We start from the raw sequence: 27,160 nt of genomic DNA, 5'->3' as shown, positions 1-27,160 counted from the left end.
AGTCAGCATGGATTGTGTTTCCAATCGCCCGGCTAGTGTTCCCTTTGCCGTCTTATAGAAAGGAAACTTCAAGGACCAAATCAGCGCTGCAGGGACGATAAACACTGCGGGTAACCTTTGACCCATTGAGGCACACGTCATCTAGGGACATATATGGACCCACCCAAAGTCTCAGATATTTTAGGTGTGGGGCTTTAGCATTTGAGAGTTTTTAGTGCTGCTCTGCTGAAATTACATTTATACCAGCTTCATGAATAAAAGAAATGGAGTTTCAACCTCCTCTCATGTGATTTGCTATGATCTAAGCAGCCTAGAATGTAGCAGTAACACTGTATGTAATACTGATCCAAGATTTGATGAACAGGTCAAGAGTAGTTTCTCAGCTTTGCCTTCTTTAGCTGAGAAATCTCTCCAGAATTAGATCATTTATCTCACTTGGTGAAGTACAGAAACTTCTCTGCATTTTTATATCTCCTCTTTTGGGTGATGGCAGATCTCTTTATTCCTGCCTGTGCAGAGTTCCTCACTTCTTTAGGCTCGTATAAAATGCAGCAGCAAAGCTTTCAGCCAAAAGCTGAGATACAGTGTTGAGTGTTTTTCCAGTGGTTGCTAGCTAGTTTTTTTTTTTTTTTTTTTTTTTTTTTTTTTTTTTTTTTTTTGTAATAACAGTCTTCTTAAAGATACCTGGCCTCTGAGAAGGAAAGAGCTTGGAGTGGTGGCTTTTGAAGGGTTGCTTATTTCATTTCCATTTATTTCTTTAAGTGGATTGAAATAGGCTCATCGGCCTCACTGTCTGTGTAGTATGGTTATAGATATCAGCTGAAGCTTGAAACTTATTCCTTCCACAGACAATCTAATTTTAAGTAAATAAGTGACAGGGACTGTGTCCAAAAGAGGAGGGAGGTAAGGATGTAAAACCTAAGTCTCGAAATGGATATGTGGACACACAAAGAAGACTGAGACAGCAGTCAGCATTGCCCACCTGGTAGTCTGCTGCATAGGATTCTCTTTTATGGTGAAAGGGATTTTGAAGTCAGTTGTGAGCCTTGTTGATAAGCTGTGAACCTGCTTTGAATATGAATTATTTTACCCTGAGCAGCATATACAACACTGGCTCATTTGGATTGATTTGGCCCAATGGAGTGTGAGCAGTTCAGAATATTTTTACATGAACAGTACCCATTTTGATTCTGTAAATCAGCCATCACTCATCATTACTGAGACTGTGTTAGGTAATGATTATTTATCAGAATGCTGACATCATATTTCCAGCACCCGGTCCAATTTATCTAGTTTAATCACAGCAATAATGCACTGACTCTCCAGAATAAAATGCCAATTTTAGCAGGCTGGTGTATACATTTAGCTCGAAGCACAGCTGTGCAAAAGTAAAGTCTTTGTTGTTGTTGCTGACTTTTCTTTTAAAGCACTGTAAAAAAAAAAAAATAGCTACAGTGGTAGGTTACAGGAAGTACTATATAGTGCTTTCAAGTTTTCACCATGCTTTAAAAACAGTTGTAACAAATATGCATAAATACAATTTTAGAAGTTCTAAGAAGCTCTTGTAGTAAGGCACCACCTCCTCAGAGGACCTATGATATTGATTTCTTTTATATCAATATCAAGTATAATACAGTACATTTTATCAGTCTGACATGTGAAGTAACTTCGACTTTAAGGGATTTGGTTCTCCATTGCAAAGAAACACATATAACAACTGGCTCTAAATATATGTATGTATGTTTATTATACTAAGGTCTACTATCAGTGAATAAATAGGTGAATGGCAGTGATAATGAATGAATGCAGACATGGATCAAACATGGCAGATCAATCACAAATCTTTAACATAACTTGTTGCAAACTCACTTGTTGCATGTGGAGTATCTTCTGCTTTGACCTCTCCTCTGCAGCCTTCGTATCCACAAGCAAATAGCACGGTACAGAGACCACCACAAGACCTAGGTAGAGCATGAGCGAGAGCAAGATGCTCACGGATCCGTGGTTCTTTAGTATGTACAATCGTGTTAGAAGCCATTGTAATAATTTTCACAGTATAAGATAAATGATCGCACAGGCTGGAGGTTAAAGTTTTCCTTAATGCTGGTGATGTCAGTGTAAAGAGGTGTATGCCACCTGACGGTTATACCGCACTCAGTTACTCATTGACAGGGCAAACAGTGTATCAGCATACCAGTATTATCAGCCCATATGAACTCATCACAGATACATTTGTGTATATGATGGCAGATATACCACTGATACTATTATTGATATTGCCATATTTTGACAATGGTAAACTTACCATGGGGAGGAGTTGATTTTAGGTTTGGTATACTACAACACAAACCAGAGTATGTTGTATAGTGGTGTGATTTTTGTCGTCTGCCCAGACTTCTTTCCCATCATCAGTCATAGGCAGTTCATGTAAACAGATGTATGAGAACAAGACCCACTATTTGGATCTTTGCCCCCTGATTTGTCAGTCTGCAGGCACCTCAGACCTCTGAGGGGTGTAAAATATCTATCAACTCCAATCTGGCAAATTCAGAAAAATCTCAATCCATCCCTCTAATGTGCAATGGGAAAACAATGTACTCAGCAGTCTACCTGATGTGCAGCAGTAAGTTAAGACAGCAAAAGAATCAAAATCATTGCAGTAATGTGTTTAGTGTGGGTGACACGGCAGAGTGAAGCATAAAGTAGTTTTTTGCCTTTTTTTTCCACTCTAGCTACATCAGACAGTTGGCTGTCTCAACAACTATCGCATGTGCTGATGATCCCCAGAAGATGAATTCCAACAACTTTGATGTACATCTGACTTTTCCTCAACCACCATCATGAGCATGACATGGTTTGTTCTTTATTAAAACATATCAAGAACTGTTGCGCAGATTTGTGTAAATTTTGGTACTGACATTCATGTTCACCAGGGAATGAAGTGTAGGCACTTTTTGTCACTTTAATACCTGCAGAACTAATGACATTCCCATCAGCCTTTGTGTTTAGCGCTGATTAGCAAATGCTAGCATGCTAACACTAGACTAAAATGATGAACATTATACCTGCTAAACATGTTGCATGCTAGCATTACATTTATGAGCACGTTAGTACGCTGATGTTAACATTTAGTTTGTGCACAACCTCACAGAGCAGCCTGCATGGCTGTAGACTTATTTTTCTTTGCAGTTCTCTTTCAGTCTCAGCAATTCGATGCTCGGAACAGCAACCATCCTCTCTAAACATCATTGTAACATCTGTCTCTTCATCCCTTTCCAGAAAGCCCATTATACTCAGACATAGCAGTTACAATGTGTCTTCGAGATATTTGTCAAGGCCATCAGGGCTAAACTGTGTTTAAAGGTATGTATGTGTCACTGCTGCTGTGAATCCTCATTTGTCCAGCATATTTTTGCTTTTGCAGTTTTTGCCTGGAGTCTCATGTAAACCAAATGGATTTGTTTTTGCTTCAAAATGTTTGGTCTACAGTGGCAATTTCAGGCAAAGCACAACAGAGTTCAGATATTTAATTCATATGAAATGAAAACAACACTATTAACTTAGGATCATATGAACCCTGTTATCGGAATTGAAACAGACCTAATGTAGGCGCTGTCTCCTCTATCTGATTGTTTCATTAAAATGTCCCCTCCTTTTAACTCCACTCCTGTGTTCCCACTCGGCAACCTTTCCCTCCCCATCAAATGTCTTCCCTCATCCTCCTCCTCTCCATTATCCTGATTCCGTCCCTTTTCGGCCCTCTCTACCTCTTCTGTTTTCTCTTTCTCCCCCTCTCCTTGCTTTTTATTCCATTCAGGGTGCTGAGAGTTAATCTGTCTATTCACACCATCCGCTGAGAGAGCAATTAACCTGATCAAAACTTGCTGGCGCAGAGATCAAACAAATATCAGCAGGGGAGGGTGGTCAGGGAACCACAGAGAGAAGGGAGACTGGGAAATCAGAAGAGAGTCAGTTTATAGAGCTTAAAGAGTGGAAAAGTTGGCCAGGACCATCGGGTGGGACATTCAGGTGGCCATCGGTGTGAAAGTGTGTGTTCAAACGGTTTTTAAATAGCTGAGTGACTCATTGCTCTTCTCCTGCATGCACCTCACACCGCTGCTCATCAGACCCCAGCACACCGGCTGCTGCGATCTCATCTCAGCCCCCTCTTGCCTGTGAGGGATTAAACTCTTAATCCGCCAGACTGAAGCTTGCTATTAGTACCGACAGGGCTGCGGCTGTCTTTGTGTTCTGCCGCATGTGTGCGCTGGCTTTTGGTGCATTGTGCTGTGCTGTGTGTATGTGGGTGTGTGTGTGTGTGTGAAATGGATGGTTGGCAGCTGCAGGTATGGGTGTGTGTGAGATTAATAAAAAACAATGAGGCAGGGAAACACAGAGGGGACTGAGGGTGGTGCAACACATAAACAAGTTAGGTGGTTTAATGTTGGAGGATTTGGGTGTTCCCCATCTACCACCTGTGCCATATCCACACTTCTCTGTGGGTGTGAGTGTCTGTATGTGTGTGATGAAACATAAGAAAATGACAGACATGATTAAAAAAGGTATACTGCATTACTGTCACACAGAGGCAGATTGTAGGGCACCTGAAACATTGTCTCCCTTGTGAAAAAAAGAAAAAAAAAGCTGACTGAAAACTAATAGCCTAGTGTGTGTGATCAGTCTTATGTTGCATACACTAACCAGCCCTGGGCATATGCTGCACTGTAGGTTAATGAATAGTGATGGAGGGATTCAATAAGCCGAACACCTCAGAACACACACACACACACACACACACACACAAAGACCCCCACCCTCCCTACCTCTTCAGTTTCCATCTCTACCCTCACTAATGTGTTGTGTGCTCCGTTAGCCGCCATAAGGGCCTGGACAAAGTGTTTGCTTGTTTTAGCAGTTCCCCCCCAGGCGCATGCAACCTAATGAGCTGCCTTTCAAGGACAAAATGGGCGTGTTGTGTGCGAGGCTGGCAACACAGACAAATCTGTGAGCATAGTGATATTTTTCTTCTGAACTTTCACCTTGTGCAAATTTGGTGCCGGTTTTGCTGAGGTGGGCATGATACTGCATGTGCTGATCTGGAACAGTTGGGGTTTTCAAAGTCAGTGCTGAACACCGAGGTCTATTTACTTATTACACAGCCAGAAGTTTGGCCAGCTGTTCAGTGTCACTGAGATATATCACCGCCCTTCCTAACAGAGATCTTCTTGTGTATGTGGCATTTAATTTTTTTTTTTTTTTCTGAGTCATGCCAAACATTTGGCCCATCGCACATGGGGTTATTATTTTACATAACATGCATACATATACAAACATTGAATACATAAATAGTCTACTTTTATATGATTTCAAGAAAAAATCCCAAAGGACTGTACAGTAAAGAAGTGTCTCATGTTTATCCTGATAAAGAGCTGTTTTTTGCTCCCAGCTCCAAGTAACTGGCAGATTTAAATGTTTTATATGTGTAACGTCCATATTCTCTAAATCAATTTCTGTTTATGTTCTGTTTAAGAGTAAAGGGGAATAATTTCCTGTATCATATCATATAGGAAATGAGACAAGACAGTACGTTAAATTAATCCAGACATACCATATAGTTTCAACATTAAGTGGTAAATACCAGATCTCAACTGAGCACATAAAGATCTTTGCTTTTCAGATACAAATGATACAAATGATTTTATCCTACTTTATTGTGTTTTCGTTAATATCTTGATTTCACTGTTTTTCCTTCCCTTTTCCTTTGCATTTATGTGAATTGTGACATTGTTATGATATCAGACTCAGACTGTGTGAGCTGCTGCTTCACTGCAGATTTCCAGCCAACCTTTAGTGAAGGTAATTTGGGAGGGAACCGCGCCCCCTGTTGCGCGCGAAGCGATCAGGGTAGGAAACACTGATGGGAGCATCTCCTCAATGTCCTTGAATTTCATCTTACCTAAGAGCGAAAGGAGAGACTGACTCTAAAAGCTACCGTCCCGCCCTCTAGAGTTTTGTTAAAATGCCTCTTTTCTGTAACCGGGAGCTCCGGTCACTGCTCCGCCTGTCGTCACCTTTACGCAAACTTGGACATGGGTACTCGGAGTCTCCTCTGTTGCGCACCACGGCTCCGACTCCCCACTCCCCTGCTCCTCCTCCTCCTCCTCCTGCAGCACTACTAACCGAGCTGTAACGGGACACTTTCAACGCACCAAAACCTTTACCCGCTTCCATCTCTGGTATGTTCAGACTGTCTGCGCGCCTTCCACCAGCTTGGATGATGCGGATACCGGAGAGGTATCCTCGTTATTCCAATTTAAATATGACGGTAAAGGATGGTCGGTGACACCCCGATTTGGTGTTGAATGATCGGAGGGACAGCGAGGCAACCGAGGGATTTCACGGGAGCTGGTTTGGACGTCTGGAGATGTGTGCAGTTCTTAGGATGGTAAGCTGCACTTCCTAAGTTGCACTAATGTCTGCGTGGGTTGAGTTTGTAGCTTTATATTTGTCTGAAGTTGTAATGCGCCGTCACAAATACTTAAAATGAGAAATGCTGGTGTGCTTTCACCTCGTCAGTATGTATGCAACATACAGTAGGGTAGGACAAATTGTTTCACAGTTTGTGAGTATTTCATTTAGAAGTAAGTGTAACCTCAAAAAGCAAAATAGCTGTCGGTTTTACATTGATTGTAAGTAAAAAGACTGTTCAACGCTCTCTCAATAACACTGGACTTTAACTTTAGTTGTCCCCACAATTTGTTTTCATTTACTCAAAATCACCTTAACACATTATTGCTACGAGATCTTAATTAAACGCCCAATTTAACCAAGCTTAATTAAATGTTTAAAGCGCAAAATTGTTCCGCGGCACCCCGTTAGTGTGTGTGCGCGTGTGCGCGACGTTTTGTGTTTTGCAAGTTGGAGAGAGAGGGGGAGAGAGAGAAAGAGAGAGTTTTCCTATGGTGCATTAAAGCAACCCGATCCACATGAGACGTAGATCTCTCCTCCAGCTCCTAGCAAATGCAGTCACTGTTGACATGCCCATGAATATAATATAAGCTCAAAGACTGAGTGCTGAATACAGTATGACCCCATCAATACAAAAATCAAAGAAAAAACTCCAGGTCAATATCAGCAAAGGTAAATTTTTAAAGTACTGATTTAAGTTTTGTTCCTGTTTCTTATAACTTAAGTATAAGTTTGATTTAGTTCAATAGCACTTATAATGAGTTTGAAATAAAATCATCCTGCAAAAATGTCAGCCTTCATATGTAATTATAATAATAATAATAAGAGAGCAAGCTGAGGTTTCATCCCACCTCCTCTGATATCCTTCCTCAGCTGTCATTTGCGGCCAGTGGAAAGCTGGGAGGTGCAGTAAAGCTGATAACACCAGTGTGCTGCTAAAAACATCTTCAATTAACTTTCCACTAGGAAAAACCAGCCACATCCACAGGGAATACATATCGATTAATAAATAGTTTATCATGCTCTCCTCCTCCTGTGAGGTGGAAATGAAACACCAGCATGGTGACAGAAGTGATTTATTGGTTCCTCCAGCACAGGATCCTATCCTGGATCTAAATTAGTGACGCATGTTGGTGCGGTCCAGTGCTTCAAACTGTCTGTGCTGTCCATTCACACGTTCAGTGATGCTGTGGTTACTGTAGATAGATACTGAGCAGAATAACGTGAAGGAGGTTGATATTACAGTCTTCTTCTTGCAGCGAGCAGCGTTTGTGTAACTCTGACAAACTCACAGGTCTGTAATAGTCTTACAGGACAACACGCTGTGCTCACCATCAGGGTGGGGTGAGTCAGGACCAGTCACAGTGACAGATGAGTGTTGTATTTGCACATGGAAACATGTACCTACATGTGTGTTTAGAAATGGGTAGGAAAAGTGCCAAACTTCCCATGGAGATTCTGGCTTAACCTAAATTGCTGTGGCATGTGTGGCATGTGCAGGGTGGCCGCCAAAACATAAGTCAGTTTTATTGTTAGTAGCTGGATGCAACACGCTACAGAACAATGTGTCTCAAAGGATAATGCCAGCTGTTTCAATCCAGGCTGTACTCTTTCATCATTTCCCACCACAGGATTCAGTCCCAAAAACATTCCCACCTACCATTGCTACAGATTTCATTTCTATTTGTAAAGATTTAAGAGCTGATTGTACACTGATCTATTACTTGTAAAATCTATAAAATCTCTAAATCAAAATGTATAATTATCACATGTTCCGAGAAGTCAGCAATCAGTGTTTGATGAAAAATGGGAACAATGGACTGCTTATAAAACCCATAACAAAGACACTGCAAATACCTTTATATAAACACTGACATAAAATGAAAAGCAGTAAAATTTAAGTCAAATTTGTAGAATAATGCTGTCATTTATAATAAGTAAATAATGATAAACCTTTTTGACTGCAGATATTGTGACCTTTCATAACAAGAGAGGCAGAGGCGTATTTAAAAGCACTGCCAATGGCTAACTGGAATGCATTTCTTAAGGTTATTAATTACATGGAAGATTATTGCTATAACAAATGTCAGAGTGAAAATTTTTTTTTTTTTTTTTTGGTCCACCTTGACTTTTTGCTAGCTGTCGGTCTTTATGCATGGTGCATAGAAGGAAAACAGATAAACTATATGTTAGATGCAGTCAGTAAATGACAAATCGTGTGATAATAGGACCCAGTTTGAAATGAACCACCACTATTTAAGGCTTTGATACACAGCAAACCATTCTGGGCAACTGTAACAACTGACAGTGCCAATAAGTTTCAGGGCAATCGTATTGCCAAGAAAAACATTTTGGACCCCGTGTTTCAGTGTCTGTTGCTAGGATTGCTGCCCATCTTCAGCAGCCAAAAACTCACTCTAAGTGTGAACACCACACAACCTGAATGTTCTTTTTTGCTGTTATTTCTTAAATTTTCTAACGACCATGCCAAGTGAACCAGCCACACTGGCATTAATGGAATTTGATTTGACTGTAAATTCCTTTGTTATTAGCTGAAGTCCTGTACTAACCACAGTGACTGCCCTTTTATAGCTGCAGAGTTGATCTGTCTGTCTGTCTTGTTTCTCACTGAGAGAAAGTGAATGTTGAGGGTGGAGCCCACAGCACTGCAGCTCTCTCTGTCTCTTTCTCACCCTTTTCTGTCTTCACACCATCTGTCTTTCTTATTCTTTGCCAATTCTTGCTCTGTATTGTGACACCTGCCTCAATCCCAGTACATCCCCACTTCATTCTGACATCTCTCTTTCTCTCTGTGTCTCCCTGTCAGTGCCCTCATGATGCCATCACGTGTCTAGGCTCCCCCTAATCCTGCTGCAGTGACACAGAAGATCCCCCTCAAGTCCCTGGACACATCAGCGCAACACGTTTGGCCTCTTGACTCAGCCAGATCATCCTCTGTACCTAGCAGCCACTGATCAATCCTAACCCACTCTCTCTGTCCGGGCTGTACTTTTCCAGACTCTTGCTTCAGACCAGGATTACTCACTGATCTGATGCTGAATCCCAATACACCAGCTGAATCTATTGTGGACCTCTGATGGCAACATCAAAACCCACTCACATTCAAATGTGACAACAGGTTTCCCGACTCTCCGCATTCTTCTCCTCTCTGGGTTTTTGCTCTGTTGATTGGAAGCCAAAGCCATAGCTGAGAAAAAAAACCTTGTGATGAGGGGGCTGTGTGACCAGAGATACTGAAAGCTAAAGCCATTTTTTCATTCAGCTATTCTGTAGTAGACATGAGACTGTTCAAGAAAGTTTTTCTCATTGGCAAGTTTTAACGTAAGTTATTGGAGTCGGCAGTACAGAAAGGACTACTTTGTCCTGAGACTGAAAAGTTTAGCGCTGTAGACTCTTTCTGTCATCTTCACCTGCTTTAAGCTGCCCAGTCTGGAGCAGCGTGCGGTCCAGATGCTGTCATGCCCATCATCAGCAACGCCAACCATGACTTCAGCAATCTGTCCCTCAGTGATGACAGCAGTCTCGACCGTATCTTCACTGAGATCCCTGAGACTGAGACCATCAAGGTATGAATAAAATTGTAACCAAAGTAAAATAAACGGGCAAAGGAATGAAAGAATTCTATCAAATCAGTGCTAATGTTCTGGAAAATGACTTGTACACACAGATATCTCAGATGCAGCTGCACATGCATTGAAGTTTATAATTTTTCACTCTAGGGTGTGTACTACCAGAGGGCTCAGTTCATCCGTCGGCCAGAGGATCTGGTGTCCATTGACCACGGTCTTCTGGCGGTGATCAACGTTGGGGGGAACCGCTACACCTTCCCCTGGAGCACTCTGGAACAATTCCCCCTCACCCGACTTGGCCGACTTTGCGGTTGCCGGTCTCCCGAGGACATCGCCAGTGTTTGCGACGACTACGACGAAGCCCGTAAGGAGTTCTTCTTTGACCGCTCGCCATCGGCCTTCAGGGTCATCCTCAACTTCCTGGCTGCAGGAAAACTGCGCCTGCTGAGGGAGATGTGCATCCTCTCCCTGCACGATGAACTGACCTACTGGGGCGTGGAGATGGCATACATGGAGCGCTGCTGCAAGAGGAAGATGTACACTCGACTCGAGGAGGTGCACGAGCAGGAGCGGCGCGAGGAGGAGCACAGGCAGAGGAATGCCATGCAGCGCGTGCCGGTGGAGGAAACGAGGTATCGTAAGGTGATGAACTGGCTGAGAGATATGGTGGAGAATCCACAATCTGGCTTGCCGGGGAAGATCTTCGCCTGCATGTCGGTGATCATGGTTGCAGTGACTGTCATCAGCTTGTGTATCAGCACCATGCCAGACCTCAGAGAGGAAGAAGACAGGGTGAGTGAGCCAGTGTGCTGGCCCGTTGTGAATGTAGCTCTCTGGGCCCCAGTTAAACGAATAAACTAATAATAAATAATCAATTATAATACTTAAACTTCACTGGGACCCATAAATTCAAGATGTCGACAGCGATTCTGTCTGTACTCTACCATGAGTGGTATAACAGATTATAGTTGTGTCTGCTCACAGTTCTTCCCTGCTCAAAGACATGCAGTAACAGAGCTGCTCATAACTAAACATGACAAACTGGGTGCTCATTTAGGCATTATCCCCAACTCTAACTTTGGATTCTAAGGTTGGATTTTATCACTGGTGAATGGGTATGTGAGAAAAAAACACAAGCACAATTCCTTTTTTATTCATTTCAGATTCAGGCAGACATTGTAATGCTGCCAGAAAGTCGGGCTTCAAAATTCTTAAATATAAAAAGTCCCTGTCGTCACACCCTCTTAAATATCCCTGTGGGATGCTGTTGTGTGTGTTCGTGTTTGATGTCTGTGCATGTCCTGTGATCTGTGTCTACCCATAGCACCGTGGGATAATGAATCCAAAGCTGCTCACTGAGGCCTGTCCAGTATCTGTCAGTAAACACTGGGGAATAATGAAATGGGCTTACTGTATCACACACACAAAGGTACACGCACAAATACAAATGTGCACGTCAGTAGACACATGGTTGTCCAGCCACATGCCTTTGCATGCTCTTACGTGGTCACATGCACATACAATACTAATGAACTCATCCACTGTAACCGATACAGCTCTCTCTGAATTTTGCACACATTTACTCTTGAGTCGTATGTTGCCCTCTAACTGAAGCGTGACTGTAGCATATCCGCTGTTCAGCTTTGAACAGTTTTCTGCTACTTAAATTAATTTACATGTACATTCTTTTCTGCAGGCAAAAGATTCTATCCCTCCTCAGATTTCACTAACTGCATCAGAAAAAGGTTACCCATTTTTCCCCCAAGGTGACCTTAAATAAGAATTAGTATGTATTCAGTATATAGGTGCTGTGTGTTTTCAGGGCCTGGTTGCTGCAAGAAAACTATACGCACCTGTTCAACAGAGGCTCCTTGAGCAGTCATCAACAGCAACCCCCTGTATTGATTTTGATATCAGAAGCCACAGCCAGCCAAAGGATCGAGTGCAGGAAGGTGTGATGCTGGTGAATATAGGGAGATGGAGGAGAGCACCGGCTGCAGAATGCTTGATGATTTGTAAAGGCTGAGGAGAGGATTTCAAGAGCCCTGGCCAGGAGTCCAGTAGTCAGTGACAGTCATAGGAACACAGATGGAAGAGTTTGAGCACAGGATTGGACAGAGTCCCTGGGTCTGATTCAGTGGATGCTTGTAAACCTGCTGGACTGGGTGGTGCCTTTGATATGGACCTTTTACAGCATATGATAGAGCAAAATCTGTATGAAATAGCCTGGAGAAAAAAAGGCGTAGTGGAATCAGATGCTATTGTAGATTTACTTTCTGTGCACTGACAGCAGTGACAGGGTTCACAACAAAAGAATCAGATATACAGCAGAATTCACAAGCAAGCAGATATTCAGGCAGCCAAGACAGACACACAGTACAAGTGTTGGTGAATGTAAAGAGATTGTATTTGCTGATGTATAGTATCACAGTTATGATGAAAACAGGAAATTGAGCTTGTCTGTTTGTAATTCTCTCAGGTAAACACAATGCCAGAGACAGTGAAACTCCATGGAAATAATCAGGCTGTTCTCTGGGATCACTTCCCAAAACTATTTGCATTTTCTCCACCCCACCCCACCCCACCCCTTTCTCTCTCTTTCACACACACACACACACACACACCACAGTTTCAGGAAAACGCATAGTATAGCTTTGTGAAACTTTCTATGTTTGTATGTGTATGGTTGTGTCTGACATCTCACTGCCTTGTGAGGCCAATATAAACTACAATGACATTTAGGAGTGTGTGTGTGTGTGTGTGTGTGTGTGTATGTGTTCTTCAAGGCCTCTTCTTTGCATGTTCATGCCCATTCAGAAAGAGGAGAGAGGCACCTCTCTACAAAAGCAAACAAACCCATCTGCTGCTTTCATGTTTTTCTCACTGCATGGTCTTGAGTTTCAGTGTTCTCCCATGTTCTGCCACTGAACTCCATCCTCGGTGTCCGGCTAGGAGTGCTAGGACTCCTGACATCTTTAATTCACATGGCCCTGCTGTTTCCTCCTGACTCTGGTCTGCTTTGTGCAGGAGTGGAACAAAATTCCCTCATCCACTCATCATTCATCCTGCTTCTCTGCCTGCCTCTGTTTGGGTAAGGAGTGTGAAGGGAGAGATAAAGCAAGTGGAAGATGAAGGAAGAGGAGGGCAAATAGAGGGTAGGTCTAACAGAGTGACAGAATAAATTAAAAAGGGATGAGAGTGAGATACCAGTGAAAAGAGAGCAGGAGATAAACACTGCTTCATTTTACCCTTCCTCCTTGTTCCCCTCTTTCTATTTCTATGTAATATGTTTCTGCTTGTCCTCAGCTGATCCCCTCTATCAAACAGTATATCGCTATGAGCTAAATGCTTTGGGAGTGGCCTTTATCTTACAGCTCAGTTTCGAGCCCACTGATAATAACCACTCCATCATTCCTCCATCTCTGTGGGTGTGTATCTCTCCACTGTATAAGCAGTCTGCTATCTATGTAAAAACTCTCCATGTAATTATGGTGGTGCTATTATTCTGTGTACAGTTTTGACAGGACAAACAGCTCCCTCTGATGTGTTTCAAAAGTTGTATGAAATATAGAAATAAAATCAGAAGTTCAAAACAGTGATAGGTTTTTACAAGTAGGTTAAACTGTGAGTGGAGTTGAGTGAGTTGAAGTTGCAGAAGTCTAAGTTCAGTCTTTAATCATTATGGACAGACACTATGTTATTGTTCTGGGCAGCATGAATACCTCAAAGTAAGAAACTAGAAAACTCAAATGTCCAAGGTCAGTTAACATTACATTTTTTCCACCACACTGTTTGTCATGTGAAATGTTGGCTTGGCTAGATGACCAGTCAGAGCTTGGATTAGATAACTGGATTAGATAACTGGAATGTCCCCTTCCTACATACAGAAGCTAGTTAGTTAGATACGTACTTGGCTATATTTGGGACAACTTATAAATTAGCATATTTGTCTGATCAAAGTAAAAGATATTAACTTCCCTTAGCACCCACCACCACTACTTCCATGATGACTGAAAATAACATCTAATGTCACTTGTTACTATTAGTTATGGAAGCAAAATAAGGGTAAATTTTTGGTCTTATTTGAAAAATTAAAAAAAAAAAAGTTAATAAGTCATACATTATAGAAAATATCTTAGCACTGCATCAGTAAGCAAACAGAGCAGAGATGAGAAAAGATTTATGTAACTATCTGCTGCTAGGACGATAACGACCTTGCGTTAACTATATCAATGTCAACCTTGACTAAACAATTCTCTTTCTTGCCCCTAATGTGGCAGGATGCATGCTTGTGATTTTTTCCCTTTTCATCAACATCACATTATAAGACATGACAATTCCAGACTATTTGTAAGTTACTGGAAGAAGCTTGTTGGGGTGGCTTCCATATTCATTACTTCACGAAATGAGTTTCTGCTGTGACCACTGTCCTAACCCAGCAGTGACCCCCAGTAATCTCCCGGAGTCAATCTCTGGCAGGACAGCAGCAGTGTTTACATTAGAAAGAACAGGGCCGAAAGCAGTTTTTAACTCTCTCTGGAAAGCAGCAAGTCTCAGCACACATTGGTAACCTGCCTGAGTTTACATCTTGTTGCTGTTCAAATGTCAAATATCCACCTAAGACACTGACTTTCCTTTGCACATATTTCTGAGTAAAACTTTGCAGCAATGCAGCAACTTCCTCTGCATTCAGTGCTTTACTCTCAGCAAGTGTCGCTCAGATTCATGTCTTTTAATATTCTCGCCGGATGATGGAGTATTTTCAGACAGCCTCATCAGATTTGCTCTCCTTTTCCTAATTCAGTCATATTCTGGCCTGGGGAGTAATTGAAGTGGCCGTTTTATGTCCTTAATGCCATAAATTGGAATGGGATTTGCTGTTCAATAATTACGTCCCAGGGCATCAATCACAAGTATCTGGAGAGAGGGGGCTGGAGGAAGTGACAGAGAGAGAGAGAGAGAGAGAGACAGCAGAATAGTAGACTGCATGACTTAAGCTTCAGACTGTGAGTTTTGACACGTTTTCTGATTGACTCTCCACTTGTTCTCAAGCAGAGACTTGTCAATAATCTTATTGAACCACAGAACCTGTCTGGGTAAGTGATTATAGAGAGGCCACGAGTGTGCGTGATTAGGAGACAAAAAAGAGATAGAGACACAGGCAGACGGAGATAATGTGTCTTGTGACGTCTGAGAGGAAGATAAGGTGATTCTTTACGTAATAGAGGGAGGAAATGGAGGAGTCTGGGTCGACGTGAAGGACTAGAAGATAACAAGAGAACAAAGAAAGAGAGGAGGATGTAAACACTAAACCAGCCTTAAAGCCTCCTTTCTCTCCCTCGATATTTCCTCCCACAAGAGCTATTCAGAGTTTAAAGACTGTCTGAAACAAAGTGATATTAGCAGAGCACAAGACATGTATTCTGTGTGTGTATATATACACACATACACACACACACACACACACACACACACACACACACATATTTATATATATACACATACATATAGTTAGACAGATATACATAGATAGATAGAGAGAGAACAAAAGTTGCTCTAATTCTGTGATTATAATAAGCTGCAACCTTTATTGTCACAAAACCATCCTCTCATGATCACTAGAAACAAGTTTTTTTATGTCAGTATCATGTCCAGCTCCTCTGAGAATCATTTGGAAAAGATCAAAGTGTTGGCTGTGATATAATCTCAAAGGAATGTCTGGTTATGCGTGTACGTCTCCTGCTTCTGAACTGTGCAGAATTATATTATGTGAATAAACAAAGCCGGCTTCCAAAATTATTGTCTCTGAGGGGGAGTTGTGATGTGGTATCCAACATTTTTGACTGTCTGGACTTGGAAGCATGAATGAATTTAGCCTGCAGCTCAAGCAGCACAGCCAGCAGTGGGAAAAAAAGAAACTAGTGTGACTTTTGCGTTACTGTAATACAATTGAGGGCCTTCTCAGCTTAACATTTTATTTAAGATAATTCACTCTCACACCTGAGATGTGAAACACATACTGTAACTGGAGATGCAAAGCACTAACAGTAAGGCTTTAAATGACTGTGTGTGTGTGTGTGTGTGTGTGTGGTGTGTGTGTGTGTGTGTGCTCGTTCTTTCTATACACTGAGTCAGCTTGCTGCATTGTCCGAGCCATGAAGACAAAGCACCATCATCAATCATGAGCCTCATTTGAGTGTGTAACAACAGGGACACAAAATTAAGTAAATTAAAAATGCATTCTTCATGTGCCTCATACTATCTCCCCCCCTCCTCACAATTTCCGCCTCCATTAAATGAACATGAAGGGAGCATAAATAGGTTTCCGTGTCTGTAAACTTTCTTGGCTCAGCAGGGTGAGACTGAGGCTGGCTGGCAGACAGTCAGTGACTATAAGTCAGGGAAAGTAAATAAGAGTTTAGGGCTGGTGGCTGGAGAGAGAGAGAGAGAGAGAGAGAGAATAAGTGAGAGGGTGAAGGGAGCAGAAACAAAAATAAGATAGATGCAGAGAAGAAAATAGGGGTGGTAAACCCAGTGGGGTATTATAATCTCACATAAACACACACACACACACACACTGAAATACAGAGTCAGAGGGATCTGACCTTACACTAGCTGTAGATAACCTTATCTGAACTGAGATAATGTGAAATAGACATTTTAAGGTGATAAAGAACAATAGTGTGTGTGTGTGTGTGTCTGTCCAACAACTCAAAAATGCTCAGGTTTTGCCAGAGCAAGTTGCCATTTACAACTGTACAGAAGAGGTAATATCTTTCTCTAATATCTTACACACCCTCAAACCACAAGAGGATTTGTAAATATTCATATGATTGAACTATATGCTAATTTCCAGACCCCAGTTAACGTATTGAAAAGAAGCGTGTATGAGTGCATGTGCACTAATAATTTGCATGCACAAGCCTTCCCTATGTGTTTATGTCTGCGGGCATGCATGTACTGTTTTTGACCATATCAGTGTAGAGCAGATTCCATGCCTATTACGGCCTATCTGGTTATGAGCTGTATTCCATCTGATGTGCTGCATGGCTGCCAAGTGGGATTATGGGAGAGAACAGCAAAGTATGAGATGTTTATCCTGTCCATGCCAGAACAGGATTGCACAGCATAGTCAAATACAGCACAATGCAGAGGAGTAGTGCTTGTTAAATCTGAATATGTTTGCACTGGAGATTGTTTAGGACTGTTAGCTAAGGACCTTTGGTAATTGTAAATTGACCTTGCTTGTACTACAGCTGTCATTTGTAATTGTTTTAAAAATGACTTTATGTTTATGTGGAGATCATCTAAAAATCTGAAAGACACATAATGCCATTAATGTCAAGCATCCTTTATTGTTCTGCAGTGCTGCTAAAAAGTACACTAAGCCTTGGTTAGTCCATTTGAATGGTCCAGAAAGGTGTGTCCGTCAAAGGACTGAAGGTCAGCACTCCCTTCAGCCAATTAAGATGCACCAGACCAAAACCAATGCTGTGTGTATCAAAAAGAACAACCATAATTTTCATCAGCCAACGTTGTGTAAAACAGTGTTTCCTTATTTACTAGATTATGATGAACACCTGAATGCACCATAAAACCGCTGACTCATCTGCGGGAAAGGATACATCGTTTGTGTCCTCCAAATTTTGTGCAAAAGAAGGCAGTATATTTTGGCCCCTGTGGGGACACTGCTTGCTTCTGAAAGGCAGATGGACATGAATGGACTAGAGAATGAACTAATCAGTCTGAGGGTGAATGGGTCATTTATTTTGACATTTGAATATTTTCAACTCAATTTAATGCCTCAGTGATCACATTTCATATACCTTAGTGCTACTCAGTTTTAAGGTGACCTCCCTGACAAAGAGGTATCTTTTTTAAGCAATCATTTGACTGAGAGTGAATAGAAAAGAAAGGAAATAACAGAGACACACTCAGGGGTTTCCTGCACAAAGATATGACATGTTTTGTTGTTGAGTTGCTGGCTAACGGTACCTGCACTCAAAATGCAGACACACAAAACAGGTACGAGTAGATTGTTGAATTGGAAGGATGAGTGGGCCCACAGTTTGAACCAGGAAATCACTGCACCAAAACAGATCTCTATATACTCTATGCTGTCTATACTGTCTATAATTGGTGTTAAGAAGCAGCTGTGGAGGGAGTGTGTGGGACAGGAGAACACATTGAGGACACCTGCTGGGCAGGTGAGGAATGACACAGCCAGTGAAACCACAAACATCACGGGAGGAGAAAAACTGAGGGCAAAGCAATGTGGAGAGGGAAAAACAGCTGTGACCACAACACACAAAATACACACATGCAAAAACAAAACAAACACACCAGCAGCTCTCTATTCCCCGAGGTAATAAACACAGCAGCAGGTGTCCACCCCTGCAGGGTTGCCCTCTCTGGTCACTGCAGCACATCGGAATCCTATTCTCCCTGGAGCTATCGCCAAATCAAACACCCCCTTCACACTGCTGCTCCACCCCATTACAACTGGAGTCAAACGCACCCTTTGCACCATGCCTTTTCATTCCTACACAGCTAGCAGCAAACCTGCACACCCTGTAGAAGATGTGTGTGTGTGAGTGCATTCTCTTCTTTTTTTTTTTTCCAATCTTATTTCCTGATATGCTCATTGATGCAACAAATTGATGGGGCATTTTCAACATCTTGTAATAGATGAAAAATAAAATCTATATTGCCTGCATAGTGTTGTGATAGTAAAAGTAGATGGTTCCTTTGCTCTGTGTGCGTGTGTACTCAAGTATGTCGCTGATGCACATCTTGAATTTGATGAAACACTCAACAATATTAGATGAGAAACTAACACAACGACACTGATTTGGGATTTTTTTTAGAGAAATATGGAAGTTTCATTTGATTCGTATACTAAGTGTATGTAGCTTGCATGAGCATGTGTATGGGGGTTCTTGCACAAAATCCTATCTATGCACACCCATTTTCATTCTACAGTCGATGAAACAATCCTGGAACAAAGATCCTAACAAACTGGAAAACGACGCAGTAATTTACTGTTTATGCGTCTCACTCTGACTGTGTGTGAGTGTGTGTGTGCAGCATCTTGACAGATGGAGAATAGAGACTTATGGGGTGTGAAGGAATCCCCATGCTTCAGATGTCACCTCATCTTTTCGTCATCAGCTGATCTTGTAATCCCTCTCTCCTCGACACCGCTTAGCCGCCTACTCTTGTTTCATCTATTCTCTTCCTCTCAATCTATCTGTTCTCCCCACCTTCCCTGTTTCATTTTTCTCCATTAGGGTGTTTGCGCGCGAACAAGCTGTTGGTCTTTTGTCGCTGATGGGTCGCTCGGCAGCCTGCACAGCAGCCTTCATATGGAGATAAAACTGTTCGGCTCTGCTTTCACACTCATGTCCGTGTTATATTGCTCAGCGTATGGAGTGTCATTAGAGTCAGTGGACAGTGTGTCTCTGGACGCTTGGGTGGCTATTTGTCGCTCATAACACATATCAGGGATTCTTGCAAATTAATGGGTGCAAACACCACTCACTACATGCCTTACCCTTGGTGAACTTGTGCATACATGAAGCTATCAAGTTACAGGAGAACTGCCGGATGACGGATGGAGGTGTCACATAATACAAGCCCTTTAATAACTCATGACTAGTGAACACAGTGCTTCATGTGCAGTATTTCAGGGTAAGGCCAGTGGTGTGGTGTTCAACCACACCCCCTTTATTCTTTCTCGATGTCTTTCTGTCTTGCTCGCCTTCACCGTCCATCCTTTCTGTCCTCCTTTCAATTCTTTTTCTATGTGGAAGCTCTAAAAGTGAGAGCAAGGTCAGCGCAGCAGCATAGAAAAACAGTGTTCAGTGGTGCACAGTATGTTCAAGGTCTGCTGCGAGGTAAAGTTGATTGATTGGCTGAATCTTCTTTTGTTCCCCTTTTTGCCCAGACCACTGGATCCGGTGGGATTGTAGAATCATCATGGGGGGCTTTTTTTTACCTGATTGGGAGATGGGCTCCAAGAGAGATAAGGAAGAGAGAGATGAAGACACAGCAGGAGAGTTTAGGACATACTGTGAAAAAGGTATAAAATGAAATTTTAAGTTAAAACAAAACGCGAGGGAGCACTCCCAAGGATGATAACCAAATTTTACACAGTGCACGTCATCATACAGTGGTTACAAAGGCACACATTCACATGTCTCTGTATTGCTCGTGGAACAGTATGGCAGTTGCATATAGGAGGAGTCACTACAACCGTCTGAAGACAATGAAATGCGGGGCTTTATCTGATCCACAAGTAGGAAAAATACATTCATAATTCAGTGCTATAGAAGCTTTCTCTTGTCCAACAATAAGAAGACACATTTACACTTCAAACCCATGGTGCAGAGTGACCTCGCAGCTGTCTCACTGGTGGATGATGGACAGGAGGCTGTCAACAAAAATGTAAAACTCAACTGGTGCTGGAAAAATACTATATTCTTACCTTAATTCCAACTTAAAGATTACTATCACACATACCATGTTCTACTTTCATGAAGAGAAAGGGGCATGCGTGTGTGTTTTCTACGTCAGGACTCGTATGTCTAACTGCCACATCAGTGAAGGTGTGTGTGACAGGTGGCTGTGTGCTCAAGAGAGAAATATACTATAATGCACTGGATTTTATCTCTCGGACCATAATGCCCAGCTGCTGATGCAAACACTGACATCAGTCTAACTCGCCCAGTATTGTCACATTTATCCAATAAATACTAGTTTAATTAGAGAGATGACTGAAAACCATTCAACTACACTGCAGAGGCAGAACCAGAAAGATGAGTTAAGGATATGCTTACATTACATAGACAGATCAAAGGGGAGGGGGGTGCGCTTGAGGACATGACACACACAATATTTTCTGTAAACCACTGTAAGGCTGTCCATATTTGGTGACAACTGTACTTGTTTTCCCTAGAAATTCAAGCTAACAAACAACAGTTGGAAAAAGGAAATGCTGTAATAATGAGAGTTGTTTCCATATGGTAACTTCAAATGTCCCTGCCACTAAAATGGCTTATGCAATGACATGCACCCTTGCTTTGTCTTAATTTGACATTGAGATGTGTTAATACGGACAATAATGTGAAGCCCTGTGTGAGACAGCTGCTGGGGTGAACAGTGTCTGTGTTGAAATGAGCTGTCACTGACATTAGTTCCAGAGAGAGTCATACAGAGGAGATAAGGTCAGGGAGATAGTGGCTATTGTGGTAGATATTGTGTGTGTGTGTGTGTGTGTGTGTGTGTGTCTTTGAAAGAAAGAACAGAAGTAGAAAGCTTCTAGCTGTAACAAATGGCCTATCGGGCAGAGGGTGAGAACGGTGTCGCAAAACCCTGATGGGCCTAATGTCGGCACAAGAGAGAGAGACAGAGCAGTGAGAAGGGGAATAAATCAGAGGTAGAGTGTGCACAAGAGACATATCGTGAGATGTGGGGAGAAAGTGTCTGAAAGACTGATACAGGACAGAGAGTCGGCCAGAAACTCTCAGCAGGACTGGACATTAGACACATAAGACCTGAGGAATGCAGACAAGATTTAGTAGGAGGAGAGATGTAAAGATTAATATTAAGCTGAAGATTAAAGTGGTAATTCTCAAGGAGAGATCCTTCAAACTATCCTCTGTCCTCTCCTTTTGTACATACCCCCTGCTTGAGAAACAAATATCCCCGGTCAGTCCTTCAGACCTCTGGAGAAATGATAGATTGTTTGGATTAAGTCACTGTTGTTCCCCTTTTTACTGTGTGGGCTGCTGCACTGACAATTGCTGCACTGTTGCTCTGGACCTACACGCAATAGTTAAAGTTTATCAAGCCTAACAATTGTGATGAATTCAGTTAAAAGGATATTTATCATTTTATTAATATATTGGACACCTTTCTTTTCAGTAAATACATTTTAAAGTTGCACTAACCAACGATTTGTATATTAAAAATGAATCAAACATTGTGACACTCAGAATGATGAAACCAAAGAAAATTATCTGACTCTGCAGTTTCCTTTTGCTCCACTGAGCTTTTCAGCCATTTTTGGCTTGTTTTGGTTTTCTGCCCTGAAAACTTCTGTGATCAACCTTGCTTCCAGCTGCAGTTGTCTTTGTGCTGTATGTCTCCTGCCCAGCACCAAACTGCAGACAAAAGTTGAGCATTTAGCAGTTAAAGAACCAGACATTTCTGTGGAGGTTGTGATAATGAGGCGGGACAGTGGTGCAGCGGTTTGCACTGTCGCCTTATAGCAAGAAGGTTCCGGATTCGAGCCCCATGTTTGCATGTTTGCATGTTTCCTGCGTGGGTTCTCTCGGGTACTCTGGGTGTAGGTTAGGTTAATTGGTGACTCTAAAGTGCCCATAGGTGTGAATGCGAGTGTTAATGGTTGTTTGTCTGTATATGCTGGCCCTGCGATGGACTGGCGATCCATACAGGGTGTACCACGCCTCTCACCTCTCGCCCAATGTCAGCTGGGATAGGCTCCTGCGACCCTTAACAGATAAGCGGTATAGATAATGGATGGTTGTGATAATGACCAAAATAAAACAAAACTAACAACGAAACTGAAACGAGCAAATGTGGGACCTACATCCATATGTCAGGTGATCAGAAGCATGACTCAAAACACACGTCAAAATGGTTTGTTATTAGCTAAAAAAATCAGTTAATGTAACATCACGATAAAAAACTTTCTGTGGCCATATACATTTTTTTTTTTACATAAATAGGATTTTTTTAAAATCATTTTAAACATAAAGTGTGGCTTCAGAGCTGAGAGATAATTTTTGAATGAGAATGCTGTAATCAGTGTCAGAAACTTGAATTAAGTTTGAATTGGTGCTCATTTACAGTCTCTTATGTAAAGCAGGACAAAAAATCCCTGTAATTTAGAAAGCCACTTGGTGCAATTAGAATGATGCAAACGCTCACATGAAGCACAGACACAAATCTGCTTTATTTGCAAGTTTTAAGAATTTGATTTAAAGTGCACTTAGAGTGGAAAACACAACATTCATAAACTTGAATGGATCCCCTAAACATTTCTAGAGAGCTTTTTTTTTACTGCTTAAAGTTGTTTAAATTGAGTTTGAAGAGGGGAAGCAGCCAAAGCAGGAATTGCTGTGGCTACTGCAGTTTTATTAAAGGACAGATGCAGAATAGATACAGACCAAGACTTCTACTATTATGACTATATATCACCAGTCTCACTGTATGTATGTAATGTAACAGAAAAGCAGGTGGTTTCAGAATAAATGCATGAAAAGACATAATAGCGCTGCATATACAACAACACTACAAATTATGCAGATACACGTCACTGTAGGAATAAAGTGAAAGGCTAAGAGTCACAGTGGGATGAGAATCAGTGAGAAAGGCAGAGAGGACACAAGTGATAGATAAGAGGGAGAGGAATGGGACACGTGTGAAAGATGCATCATGCATAGAGAAACAGTGGAGGGAGTTGTGTTTCTCTTAGAGGAACACTGAATGAATGAAGGATTTAAAGGAGAGAGAGGGAGGTGTGAGGGGCAAGCAGAGAATGAAAGATGAGAGGGAGGGAGTCCGGAGGGGGTGATGGAGGAGGAAACAGAATGAGTGATGAGAAGGTGGAGACAGAAGCAGGAGGAGAAAGGAGATGGTGGCAGAGAGAGAAAAAAGGGATGAGAGGAAGGAAAATAGATGAGACAGAGTGCGAGCAGAGAGATAAATGTTGAGAGTGAACAATGAGAAAAGTGGGGGAAATGGAGAGAAGCTAATGAAAGAATAGGCTGAGAGAACACACAAATAATGTCCACCTTAATAATAAATATAAGGTCATGTGGTCTGATGTTCAGCATTATAATGTTATTTTTGTTAAAACAAGTAAAGATTTCTGTTGCAGTTTTACTTGTACAAGATAGGAAAATGCACCACCCAAGAACAACATGTAAGAACATAAATTCTGTATATGATGTATTGTCTATCTATATAGATGTATTGTCTGTTTCACATCATGTTGTTGATGGGACATCTTGAGACCTTGAGTCAGTTTATCATTCACCAGCATCTTTATAGTAGCCAAAAAATCAGAAGATGGACAGCAGGGTGTAGCCTGAGAAAGATGTCCTCCCAAGAAAAATGACAGCATCAGTTTTTTCAGCAAATGCCCAGTAATGAAATATGTTTACCTTCAAGTGACCTTTAGTGGCTCATAGGAGGAAGCAGAGTGATATTTTAACACCACAGTCCACAGAAAGAGGGTGGTTGGGATGTATGTGTCAACAAAATGTCAGATTTTGCCTGCGTAGACCGCTGAAGACCGCTGATCACTGCCCCGCTGGCCACGATATAGCTGCTCACGCTGAACATAAGCATGGAACCCACAGTTGGTTTAATGTATTCAATAATAATATAGGTGTCTGCATCCTCAGCATTGCTGACAAAAAGTGTGAAAAGCAGCATTAGTTTGTGCAATTCAGATAACTCTTAATTGCCTGTAGGTGTGAATGGTTGTTTGTCGATATGTGTTGGCCCTGCGATGGACTGGTGATCCGTACAGGGTGTCATGTATTAAAAATACTTAATAGTAGATTAAGTGCTTGAATTAAAACTTTCTGGAGTGGGATTTGGGGATGTGAGGAAGAAGAATAAAGGCTAATTTGTTGAAAAACGGGCATGTGAGAGAGTAAGCTTTGAAGAAAAGGGTCAGTTAACAGCAGGGTTTTTTATTATTGCATTGCTATTCCTTGATGCTCTGGTTAGAGGGCATGCAAGGCATGATTGCTTTCTGTCACCACTCCCACTGAGTGTCATATTAATCTTTGAAACCTGCCCTAATGAAATAACTGATTGATTTTGTCACTGTATTATCTATCAGTGCTGCTGCAGTAGCTTTAGCATACTGTACAACCCTAGTTCATGATTTATTAATGATTGTCGAGGGTGATTATCTGACCTCAGGTTTTTTGTCTTCTCCCCATCTACCCATGTCTTCTTCCCCATCTGTCTTGCCTCCTGTCAAACCCCCACTCCTCTCATCCCATTCTCTGTCTCTTCAATCCTCCAATCTCCCCCCTGCCTTTCCTCTCTACCTCAGGGTGAGTGTTCCACCAAGTGCTACAACATGTTCATCATAGAGACAGTGTGTGTGGCCTGGTTCTCCCTGGAGTTCATCCTGCGGTTCATTCAGGCCCGCAGCAAGCTGGACTTCCTCCGTGGGCCACTCAACATCATTGATGCCATGGCCATCCTTCCCTACTATGTCTCTCTGGTGGTGACAGAGGAGGATCCAGCCCTGGACCACGAGAGACCAGGAGGAGGTAAGGGCTACTTAGACAAACTGGGCCTGGTGTTGAGGATCCTACGGGCGCTGAGGATCCTATACGTGATGCGGCTGGCTCGCCACTCTCTTGGCCTGCAGACACTCGGGCTGACCGTCAGGCGCAGCACCCGGGAGTTCGGCCTCCTTCTGCTTTTCCTCTGTGTGGCTGTCACCCTCTTCTCCCCACTGGTCCACTTGGCTGAGAGCGAGCTCACGGGTGCCCATGACTTCAGCAGCATCCCTGCCTCTTACTGGTGGGCCATTATCTCCATGACGACCGTAGGCTACGGCGACATGGTGCCGAGGTCCATACCAGGACAGGTCGTGGCACTGAGCAGCATCCTCAGTGGGATCCTCATCATGGCCTTCCCTGCTACCTCCATCTTCCACATGTTCTCCCGCTCCTACCAAGAGCTCAAGATGGAGCATGACCGATTGTTCAAAGAGGAGTGTGCGGCCGCTGCCGCTGCTGCTGCCACCGGGGAGCTTCAGGAGGCAGGAGGTGAAGGTGGTGGGGGGGATTCAGCTCCACCTGGACTGGGATTACGTCTAGACAAGGATAGTGTACACTCACTGGAGTCTCTGGCTCTGCTGGGGAAAGGTGGTGAAGTTGCAGGAAATCAATAACCACAGCCTTCCAGCAGCAGCTTTCTGAACAGCAGCCACACTGATTGACTCAATCCAAAACTTCCAAGAACATATGAGTCCCTTAATCTGTGTTTTGGATACCGTTAAAGTACTGCAAATGACTATTGCTCCAAAGGCCTCACTCCCCATGTGGTTGTGAAGCATCTGTGTTGCATTGGATAAAAGGAGATTAAACAAACATCATTTCCTTTGCTCTTGAGTCTGATGATAAGGAGTTCAAGTGCACATACTGTTGCTGACTGCACAGAAACTGAAAGACTTAAAACCCTTTAAATTGGATGGTTCAGTTTTATCTGACCAGAAAGCCTCTGCAGCAATATTACTAACCAGCTGCTTCCATAAACATGCAATATTCAGTCCAAAGTTGCTTTTCCTTCCACTGTGAAAATACTTACAAGCCCCACTGCAACTTTTAGTTTTATTCTTATTACTTTTTAATAAGTTGCCTAGAGTATGACCTGAAAATGTGTCTCATACTGTATATTCTACTTTTCTGCCATGAATTCAGAAGTGCTCCTCTTTTACTTTATTTTTGAGAAGCTTGAAGCCATGTTCTGAAAAGAAATGTAAACAAACTGATAGTTTTGGCTCATATAAGATGTATATCCATCTCTCTCATGTATGTTTGTATGCATGGACTCAAAGAGGTGACGGTTTCTCCATCCTCTACTACAAACTCCAGGTAAACTGAGGACAAAATGTTACGTTCCGATCAGTTTTTTTAATCAGCTGAAGAGGAAATGAAAAGATGGAGAGAGAGAAAGAAAGTGTGTTTGAGGGTGTGTGAGTCAGAGAGAATGAGCGCTAACAACCATGAAATGTACTTTGCAACGCTCCAAATAAAAGTTCTCCTGGTAATCTGAGAGAAGTCCATTTTCTGGGCTGTAGATTTTTTGGTTTGTTCTGGGTATGACGGTATAATCTCTCCAGCCGGGATGCTCAATCAGAGTCCTGCCGCTGAACATTTCTGAGAGAAGAAGAAACAGAAACAGCTGCCAGATACACAGAGATAAGTATTCTGTGAACAACAGCTCTGTGACAATCCCCTTCTTACATCACCTCCTTGTTTTCATGAGCACAGTTATACCACTCTGGAAGGGTGCCACGTCTCTCTACAAATCTTTGGTTT

General features: G+C 42.3%; 1 protein-coding gene across 1 annotated transcript; it reads left to right on the top strand.

The window, feature by feature from the left end:
* Positions 1-5,886: 5,886 nt before the first annotated feature.
* Positions 5,887-26,894, top strand: kcng4a (potassium voltage-gated channel, subfamily G, member 4a). The gene is made up of 4 exons (XM_018703483.1): positions 5,887-6,445; positions 9,296-10,055; positions 10,209-10,850; positions 25,159-26,894. The coding sequence occupies exons 2-4, from the start codon at positions 9,948-9,950 to the stop codon at positions 26,008-26,010; spliced, it is 1,602 nt and encodes a 533-aa protein (XP_018558999.1). The 5' UTR covers positions 5,887-6,445; positions 9,296-9,947; the 3' UTR covers positions 26,011-26,894.
* Positions 26,895-27,160: the final 266 nt, after the last annotated feature.

The sequence above is a fragment of the Lates calcarifer genome, linkage group LG10 (genome assembly GCF_001640805.2).
Source record: "Lates calcarifer isolate ASB-BC8 linkage group LG10, TLL_Latcal_v3, whole genome shotgun sequence".
NCBI lineage: Eukaryota > Metazoa > Chordata > Actinopteri > Centropomidae > Lates > Lates calcarifer.
This window is presented reverse-complemented; position numbering and strand designations above follow the sequence as displayed.

What these genes read in the sequence shown, in the direction of transcription:
- kcng4a (XM_018703483.1), top strand. Translation starts at nt 9,948, where the DNA reads ATGCCCATCATCAGCAACGCCAACCATGACTTCAGCAATCTGTCCCTC. An exon ending in CTGAGACTGAGACCATCAAG is followed by an intron (nt 10,056 to 10,208) that starts GTATGAATAAAA and finishes TTTTCACTCTAG; the next exon opens with GGTGTGTACTACCAGAGGGC. An exon ending in TCAGAGAGGAAGAAGACAGG is followed by an intron (nt 10,851 to 25,158) that starts GTGAGTGAGCCA and finishes TCTCTACCTCAG; the next exon opens with GGTGAGTGTTCCACCAAGTG.